At 49.5% G+C, this 10,402-nt stretch overlaps 1 protein-coding gene across 1 annotated transcript in view; it reads right to left on the reverse strand.

Annotated features, from left to right (window-relative positions):
- Positions 1-4,839, reverse strand: part of NDUFA10 (NADH:ubiquinone oxidoreductase subunit A10) — a 63,412-nt gene extending 58,573 nt beyond the window's left edge. Inside the window, exon 1 of the mRNA XM_029069027.2 lies at positions 4,702-4,839. Within this exon, the coding sequence (XP_028924860.1) occupies positions 4,702-4,770 (69 nt within the window). The 5' untranslated portion in view covers positions 4,771-4,839. The remainder of the gene's footprint in view (positions 1-4,701) is intronic.
- Positions 4,840-10,402: the final 5,563 nt, after the last annotated feature.

Consider the following 10,402-nt stretch of genomic DNA (forward strand, 5'->3'; position numbering starts at 1 on the left):
TTCCTGTGTGCGGGGCACTGTACCGAGCGCTTGGAGAGTACGACTTGGTAGCAGATAGTGACGACCCCTGCCCGGTGACGGGCTCGCAGCCTAGAAAGGGGAAGGCAGACAATGAAAACCAAACGAGGTCACGCGGCAGACGTTCATTCATTCGACCGCATTTATCGAGCGCGTACTACGTGCACAGCACTGTACTGAGCGCAGACGCACAGCAGACGGGTGGCAGAGCCGGGATTAAGCCGACCGCTGGGCGGCGACTGCCTCTCTCCGTGGCTGAACTGTCCATGCCAAGCGCTTGGTACAGTGCCCTGCACTCTGGAAGCGCTCAATAAATACTATTGAACCATCAGCACCCCTGACCTTCTGAAGCAGCGCGGCTCAGCGGCAAGAGCCCGGGCTTGGGAGTCAGAGGTCACGGGTTCGAATCCGGCCTCTGCCATCTGTCAGCTGGGTGACTGTGGGCAAGTCACTTCATTTCTCTGGGCCTCCGTTCCCTCATCTGGAAAATGGGGATGAAGCCCGGGAGCCTCCCGTGATGACCCTGTATCTCCCCCAGCGCTTAGAACAGTGCTCTGCACCTAGTAAGCGCTTAACAAATACCAACGTGATGATTATTATTATTATTATTATTATTAATCCCGGCTCAGCCCCTTGCCAGCTGGGTGACCGTGGGCAAGTCACTTCACTTCTCTGGGCCTCAGTTCCCTCATCTGGAAAATGGGGATGGAGCCCGGGAGCCTCACACGGGACCACCTGATGACCCTGCATCTCCCCCAGCGCTTAGAACAGTATGTGGCACCTAGTAAGCGCTGAACAAATACCATCATTATCAGCCTTAGCATTATTAATCCCAGGTCCACCCCCTTGTCGGCTGTGACCTTGGGCAAGTCACTTCACTTCTCGGGGCCTCAGTTCCCTCAGCTGGAAAATGGGGATTAACTGTGAGCTTCACGTGGGACGACCTGATTCCCCTGGATCTCCCCCAGCGCTCAGAACAGTGCTCGGCGCAGAGTAAGCGCTTAACGAATGCCGATATTATTATTATTACTGTTAATTCCGGCTCCCCCTCCTGTCAGCTGTTTGACCCGGGGCGAGTCGCTTCACTCCTCAGTGCACAGAGCCCGGGCTTGGGAGTCGGGGGTCGCGGGTTCGAATCCCGGCTCCTCCACTCATCGACCGCGTGACCTTGGGCAAGACACTTCCCTTCTCGGGGCCCCGGCGGCCTCCTCCGTCAGAGGGGGCTGAAGACTGGGAGCCCCACGGGGGACAACCCGATGAGCCCGGATCTCCCCCAGCGCTCGGCACAGTGCTCCGCGCCTAGGGAGCGCTTAACAAATGCCAACATCATTATTGCTGTTGTTATTCTCCGGGCCTCGGCGGCCTCATCTGTAAAGGGCGGACTGAGCCTGGGAGCCCCACGGGGGACGGCCTGATGACCCTGCGTCTCCCCCAGCGCTCAGGACAGTGTTGGGCAAATAGCGCTTCGTACTATTATCTTTATTCTTCTCTGGGCCCCATTTAACTCCTCTGTGAGTCCCACGGGATGACCTTGCCTCTCCCCCAGCGCTCAGGACACTGCTGGGCACGTAGGAAGCGCTTCACAAATACCAACATTCTTCTTCTTCTTCATTTAACTCCTCTGTCAAGGGTGGATTCAGACTGGGGGCCCCACGGGATGACCTTGTATCTCCCCCGGCGCTTAGGACACTGCTGGGCACATAATGAGCGCTTAACAAGTACCAACATTATTATTATTATGATTATTCTTCTCGGGGCCTCAGTGATCGCCTCTGTCAAGGGTGGATAGAGACTGGGAGCCCCACGGGGGACAACTTGAGGACCTTGCCTCTCCCCCAGCGCTTAGGACAGTGCTGGGCACATAATAAGCGCTTAACAAATACCAACCTGATGATTATTATTCTTCTCGGGGCCTCATTTAACTCCTGTCAAGTGCGAATTGAGCCTGGGAGCCCCACGTGATGACCTTGCCTCTCCCCCAGCGCTTAGGACACTGCTGGGCACATAATAAGCGCTTAACAAATACCAACCTGATGATTATTATTCTTCTCGGGGCCTCATTTAACTCCTGTCAAGTGCGAATTGAGCCTGGGAGCCCCACGTGATGACCTTGCCTCTCCCCCAGCGCTTAGGACAGTGCTGGGCACATAATAAGCGCTTAACAAATACCAACCTGATGATCATTATTCTTCTCGGGGCCTCATTTAACTCCTGTCAAGTGCGAATTGAGCCTGGGAGCCCCACGTGATGACCTTGCCTCTCCCCCAGCGCTTAGGGCACTGCTGGGCACATAATAAGCGCTTTAACAAATACCAACATCATTATTCTTCTTCTTCTTCTTCTTCTCGGGGCCTCGTTTAACTCCTGTCAAGGGTGGATTCAGACTGTGAGCCCCACGTGATGACCCTGTATCTCCTCCTGCGCTTAGAACAGTCCTGGGCACAGAGTAAGCGCTTAACAAATACCATTATCATCATCACGATTCTTCTTCTCTGGGTCTCGGTGATCAAGGGTGGATTGGGACTTTGAGCCCCACGGGAGACAACCTGATGACCCGGCATCTCCCCCGGCGCTTAGAACAGTGCTGAGCACAGAGTAAGCGCTTAAAAAATGCCCTCCTTCTTCTTCTTCTTCAGAACCCAGAGGTCATGGGTTCGACTCCCGGCTCTGCCCCTTGCCGGCTGGGTGACCGTGGGCGAGTCGCTTCACTTCTCTGGGCCTCAGTTCCCTCATCTGTCAAATGGGGATGAAGACTGGGAGCCTCCCGTGGGACCACCTCATTCCCCTGGATCTACCCAGCGCTTAGAACAGTGCTGGGCACCTCGTAAGCGCTTAGCAAATACCAACATTATTATTATTATTCCCGCAGCGCTTAGACCAGTGCTCTGCGCCTAGTGAGCGCTTAACAAATACCAACGTTATTATTATTATCCCAGCGCTCAGCACAGTGCTCTGCGCCTAGTAAGCGCTTAACAAATACCAACATTATTATTATTCCCCCAGCGCTTAGACAGTGCTCTGCGCCTAGTAAGCGCTTAACAAATACCAACATTATTATTCTTACTCCCCCAGCGCTCAGCACAGTGCTCTGCGCCTAGTAAGCGCTTAACAAATACCGACATTATTATTATCATCATCCCAGCCCTTAGACAGTGCTCTGCACCTAGTAAGTGCTTAACAAATACCAACATTATTATTCTTATTCCCCCAGCGCTCAGCACAGTGCTCTGCACCTAGAGAGCACTTAACAAATGCCAACATTATTATTATCCCCCCCAGCGTTTAGCACAGTGCTCTGCACCTAGGGAGCGCTTAACAAATAGCAACATTATCATTATTATTATTCCCCCAGCGCTTAGCACAGTGCTCTCTGCCTAGTAAGTGCTTAACAAATACCAACATTATTATTATCATCCCAGCCCTCAGACAGTGCTCTGCACCTAGTAAGCGCTTAACAAATACCAACATTATTATTATTATTCCCCCAGCGCTTAGACGAGTGCTCTGCACCTAGTAAGCGCTTAACAAATACCAACATTATTATTATTATTATCCCCTCAGCGCTTAGACCAGTGCTCTGCACGTAGGGAGCGCTTAACAAATACCAACATTATTATTATTATTATCCCCTCAGCGCTTAGACCAGTGCTCTGCACGTAGGGAGCGCTTAACAAATACCAACATTATTATTATTATCCCCCCAGCACTTAGAACAGTGCTCTGCACCTAGTAAGCGCTTAACAAATACCAACATTATTATTATTATTCTTCCCCCAGCGCTTAGACCAAGTGCTCTGCACCTAGTAAACACTTAAATGCCAACATTATTATTATTACTCCTCCAGTGCTTAGACCAGTGCTCTGCACCTAGTAAGCGCTTAACAAATACCAACATTATTATTATTATTATTATTCCCCCAGCACTTAGAACAGTGCTCTGCACCTAATAAGCGCTTAACAAATACCAACATTATTATTCTTATTCCCCCAGCGCTTAGCACAGTGCTCTACACCTAGGGAGCTCTTAACAAATACCAACATTATTATTATTATTCTTATTATTCCCTCAGCGCTTAGACCAAGTGCTCTGCACCTAGTAAACACTTAACAAATGCCAACATTATTATTATTATTACTCCTCCAGCGCTTAGACCAGTGCTCTGCACCTAATAAGCGCTTAACAAATACCAACATTATTATTATCATCCCAGCCCTTAGTGCTCTGCACCTAGTAAGCGCTTAACAAATACCAACATTATTATTCTTATTTCCCCCAGCGCTTAGACCAGTGCTCTGCACCTAGTAAGCGCTTAACAAATACCGACATTATTATTATCACCATCCCAGCCCTTAGACCAGTGCTCTGCACCTAGTAAGCGCTTAGCAAATACCCACATTATTATTATTATTCTTATTCCCCCAGCGCTTAGACCAGCGCTCTGCACCTAGTAAGCGCTTAACCAATAGCAACATTATCATTCTTATTCCTCCTGCGTTTAGCACGAGCGCTTTACCCAATACCGACCTTATCATCATCATTAAGAAAGTCGCTTCTTAAGGAATCCCCCCGTTAGGCCTTCTCCTGAGCCGTCAGGCGCCCCTCCCCCCCCTTCCCCCCCCGTGACCCCGTGACCTCTACCGGTCGACCCCCCCCGTCCCCCCCCCGCCGCCGCCGGCCCTCACCGCTGCGGACACCCGGGCGCCCAGGAGGCCCCGCGCCGCCGGGCGGAGCGTCAGCACGGCCCAGCCCATCGCCCCGGAGCAGAGCGCGGCGCGCAGGGTGCGGGCGAGCAGGCGACCCCCCGGGCGGCCCGGCCCGCTCGATCCGCCCGACGCGGCGCGATGACGTCGCCGACACGACGCCCGCGGCGCGGGGGGATGACGTCGCCCGCCACCCCCTCCCACCCTCCGCGGCGCGGGGAGATGACGTCGGGCGCTCGCCGCCCTCCCCCTCCGCGGCGCGGGGGGATGACGTCACGCCGGCGGCGCCTCGCGGGGGCGAAGGGCGGAGTCTCGGGGGGGGCGGGGGCGCGGGGCGAAATTATCATCATCATTGTCGTTGTTATTATCATCATTATCATAATTATCGTTATTATCTATGTCGTTATTATGATCGTCATTATCATTATCAGCATCATTATTGTTATTGTCCTCATTTTCATTATCGATGTCATTATTATTCCTATCATCATCATCATCATCATTCTTATCATCATCGTTATCATTATTATTGTTATCATCATTACTATTATCGATGTCATTAGTATCATCATTATTATTGTTGTTGCCCTCATTTTCATTATCGATGTCATTATTATTCCTATCATCATCATCATCATCATTCTTATCATCATCGTTATCATTATTATTGTTATCATCATTACTATTATCGATGTCATTAGTATCATCATTATTATTGTTGTTGCCCTCATTTTCATTATCGATGTCATTATTATTCTTATCATCATCACTCTTATCATCATCGTTATCATTATTATTGTTATCATCATTACTATTATCGATGTCATTAGTATCATCATTATCATTATTATTGTTGTTGTCCTCATTTTCATTATCGATGTCATTATTATTCTTATCATCATCATTCTTATCATCATCGTTATCATTATTATTGTTATCATCATTACTATTATCGATGTCATTAGTATCGTCATTATCATTATTATTGTTATTGTCCTCATTTTCATTATCGATGTCATTATTATTCTTATCATCATCATTCTTATCATCATCGTTATCATTATTATTGTTATCATCATTACTATTATCGATGTCATTAGTATCGTCATTATCATTATTATTGTTGTTGTCCTCATTTTCATTATCGATGTCATTATTATTCTTATCATCATCATTCTTATCATCATCGTTATCATTATCATTGTTATCATCATTACTATTATCGATGTCATTAGTATCGTCATTATCATTATTATTGTTATTGTCCTCATTTTCGTTATCGATGTCATTATTATTCCTATCATCATCATTATCATCATTCTTATCATCATCGTTATCATTATTATTGTTATCATCATTACTGTTATCAATGTCATCAGTATCGTCATTATCATTATTATTGTTGTTGTCCTCATTTTCATTATCGATGTCGTTATTCTTATCATCATCATTATCATCATCATTCTTATCACCATCGTTATCATTACCATTATCAATGTCACTATTATTATCATTATTATCATGATCACGATCAATTTCATTCTAATCATTATCATCATTATTATCATCATTCTTATTATCATTATTGTTATTATCATCATCGTTATCATCATTCTTATTATCATTATTGTTATTATCATCTTCATCGATGTCATCATCATCATCATCATTATCATTGTCATTATTATCATTATCGATGCCATTATTATTATTATCATCATGATCATCATTCTTATTATCATCATCATCATCATCATCATTGTCATTATCATCATCATCTTGATCGATGTCATTAGTATCATCATCATGATCATCATTCTTATTATCATCATTATCATTGTTATTATCATCATCTTGATCGATGTCATTATTATCATCATCATGATCATCATTATCCTCTGTCAAGGATGGATTCAGACTGGGAGCCCCACGTGGGACAAACGGATGACCCTGCATCTCCCCCGGCGCTTAGCACAGTGCTGGGCACATAGGAAGCGCTTAACAAATATTTACTGCCCCGACTCTATTTAGCGCCATCGTTCTCGTCCGTCCGTCTCCCCCGATTAGACCGTGCGCCCGTCAAACGGCAGGGACCGTCTCTATCTGTTGCCGGCTTGTCCATCCCAAGCGCTTAGTCCAGTGCTCTGCACATAGTAAGCGCTCAATAAATACTATTGAATGAATGAATGAAACAAATACCAACATTATTCTTATTATTGTTATTCTTCTCTGGGCCTCATTTAACTCCTCTGCCAAGGATGGATTCAGACTGGGAGCCCCACGCGGGACAAACTGATGACCCTGTCTCTCCCCCAGCGCTTAGCACAGTGCTCTGCACCTAGGAAGCGCTTAACAAATACCAACGTTATTATTATTATTATCATTCTCTGGGCCTCAGTGACCTCCTCTGTAAAGGGGGGGATGAGGTCCGTGAGCCCCACGGGGGACAACCTGATGACCTTGCATCTCCCCCAGCGCTTAGGACAGTGCTGGGCACATAGTAAGTAAGTGCTTAAGAAATGCCATTATCATTATTATCATTATCATTATTATCATTCTTCTCTGGACCTCATTTAACTCATGTGCCAAGAGAGGATTTAGACTGGGAGCCCCACGTAGGACAACCTGATGACCTTGTATCTACCTCAGCGCTTAGAACAGTGCTCGGCGCGTAGTAGGCGCTTAACAAATACCAGTATTATTATTATTATTATTAATATTTTTATTATTAGTCAGTGCATTCCTCAAATGTATGCTATTCCTGCTGTAACCACTGAGTGGCTCAGTTACTTCACCGGCCTCGTTTAACAACGATGCTATTTTGTTAAGCGCTTACTATGTGCCAAGCACTGTTCTAAGCGCTGGGCACTCCTTTAATAATCATCATAATAATAATAATAATGTTGGTATCTGTTAAGCCCTTGCTCTGTGCAGAGCACTGTTCTAAGCGCCGGGGGAGATACAGGGTCATCGGGTTGTCCCACACGGGGCTCCCAGTCTCCATCCCCATTTTACAGATGAGGGAACCGAGGCCCAGAGAAGCGAAGTGACTTGCCCACAGAGAGGCAGCTGACGAGTGGCGGCGTTGGGATTCGAACCCATGACCTGTGACCCCCAAGCCCGGGCTCTTGCCACAGAGGGGTGAAATAATGTACAGGCAGGAAGAAGAAGGGAAGGGGTTGGGAATATTGAATTACTGCAATAATTAAAGCCCATGTCCAAAAAGCTCATTATGCGGTGTGACCGTGGGCAAGTCACTTCACTTCTCTGGGCCTCAGTTCCCTCATCTGTAAAATGGGGATGAAGACCGTGAGCCTCACGTGGGACGACCCGATGACCCTGGATCTCCCCCGGCGCCCAGAACAGTACTGAGGCGCAGAGAAGTTATACAAGCTGGTGGGGTCGGTCCCACACGGGGGCTCGCCGTCTTAATCCCCATTTTCATAATGATAATGTTCATAACTGAGGCACCGAGAAGTTAAGCGGCTCGCCCAAAGCCACACAGCTGACAAGTGACCGAGTGGGGATTCGAACCCCTGACCTAATAATAATAATAATAATGATGATGATGTGGGTATCTGTTAAGCGCTTACTATGTGCCGAGCAATAATAATAATAATAATAATGTGGGTATCTGTTAAGCGCTTACTATGTGCAGAGCACTGTTCTAAGCGCTGGGGGAGACACGGGGGAATCGGGTTGTCCCACGTGGGGCTCCCAATCTTCATCCCCATTTTACAGATGAGGGAACCGAGGCCCAGAGAAGTGAAGTGACTTGCCCACGGTCACCCAGCTGACAAGTGGCAGAGCTGGGATTCGAACTCATGACCTCTGACTCCCAAGCCCGGGCTCTTTCCACTGAGCCACGCTGCTTCTCCCATTGTGGTATCTGTTCAGCACGTACTCTGTGCAAAGCACTGTTCTAAGCACTGGGAGATACAAGGTGATCAGGTTGTCCCACGTGGGGCTCCCAGTCTTAATCCCCATTTTACAGATGAGGGAACTGAGGCACAGAGGAAGTGAAGTGACTCGCCCAAGGTCACCCAGCTGACTAGCGGGGGAGCGGGGATTAGAACCTGTGACCTCTGACTCCCAAGCCTGCGCTCTTTCCACTGAGCCGTGCTGTCCTGAGCGCTGTCCTAAGCGCTGGGGGAGACACGGGGGAATCAGGTCGTCCCACGTGGGGCTCCCGGTCTTCATCCCCATTTTACAGATGAGGGAACCGAGGCACCGAGAAGTGAAGTGACCTGCCCAGAGTCACACGGCTGCCAAGTGGCCGAGCCGGGATCCGAACCCCTGACTCCAGAGCCACGCTGCTTCCTCACTGGGGTTTGAATACATCCCCGCCTTACGGAAACGCTAGCGGGGCCCATTACTCACATCTCGTTATTTCCTCCCGCGCCTCGCCCCTTAAACCCGCTTAAGGAGAGGGGACAAGAATAAGCAAGCACCAAAACGATAAAGCCTAGTGATTCCACTAGGCCGTTTTGCTTCTCTAATTTCTCTTCCTTCATGCAGTGGTATTTATTGAGCGCTTACGGTGCGCAGAGCACCGGGCCAAGCGCTCGGAACGGACAAATCGGCAACGGGCAGAGGCGGGCCCCGCCCTCCGACGGGCTCACGGTCCGATCGGGGGAGACGGACGGACGAGGACGGTAGCCGTAAATAGAATCGAGGGCAAGAACATCTGACTGAAACAAGAGCGAGTAGAATCAAGGATCTCCATGTCCTCGGACTCGTCATTCGCCTCGGAAAATGCGGTGAGAAGAGACTCCCAGAAGCTAGAGTGAACACTTGGGAATGTCCCGGTGCCAGAAGAAAACGACGCCAGGGTGACCACAGGGAAAGGAAGCTTCGTGACGCTATCGCCAAGGAGGACACGCTCGATAATAAACCTGCGTTCACTTCCTCGCGATGCCTTTCTCCTTCTCTCGTCCAGAAATGCGTAATCCTCGGTCTCGAGGCGTCGAATCTCTAGCCGAACCTAAGAGGCAGGCAGCGGCGGAGATGGCAGCCAACGGGAGGGACGACAGAAGAAGTTTTTCAGATAGCTCGGCCCGTCCACGCGCGGCGGTCCCCTGGTCCGGGGCCCGTCGGAGATTCCGGCGGCTGATGATAGATCTCGCAGCGGTCCCGGCGGGTAGGTTAAACGCTTCGACCAGGTTCTCCGATGCCCGGCGACGATCTTGGGTAGCAGTGACCCGGGGCCGTTTCCTACCATTATAATAACGACAATAATAACGTCGGGACCCGTTAGGCGCTTACCGTGCGCCGAGCCCCGTTCTAAGCGCTGGGGGAGATCCGGGGTCATCAGGTCGTCCCGCGGTCTTCATCGGAGAAGCAGCGTGGCTCAGTGGAGGGAGCACGGGCTTCGGAGTCCGAGGTCATGGGTTCGGATGCCGGCCCCGCCCCTTGTCGGCTGTGTGACCGTGGGCCAGTCCCTTCGCTTCTCTGGGCCTCAGTTCCCGCATCTGGAAAATGGGGGTGGAGACCGGGGGCCCCACGTGGGACGACCCGATCCCCCCCCCCGCGTCTCCCCCAGCGCTTGGAACGGTGCTCGGCGCGTAGTAGGCGCTTAACAAATACCAACGGTATTATCCCCGTTTTCCAGGTGAGGGAACCGAGGCCCAGAGAAGTGAAGTGACTTGCCCACAGGCACCCGGCGGACACGTGGCAGAGCCGG

Source organism: Ornithorhynchus anatinus, chromosome 7 (assembly GCF_004115215.2).
Source record: "Ornithorhynchus anatinus isolate Pmale09 chromosome 7, mOrnAna1.pri.v4, whole genome shotgun sequence".
In the NCBI taxonomy this organism is placed as follows: Eukaryota; Metazoa; Chordata; class Mammalia; order Monotremata; family Ornithorhynchidae; genus Ornithorhynchus; species Ornithorhynchus anatinus.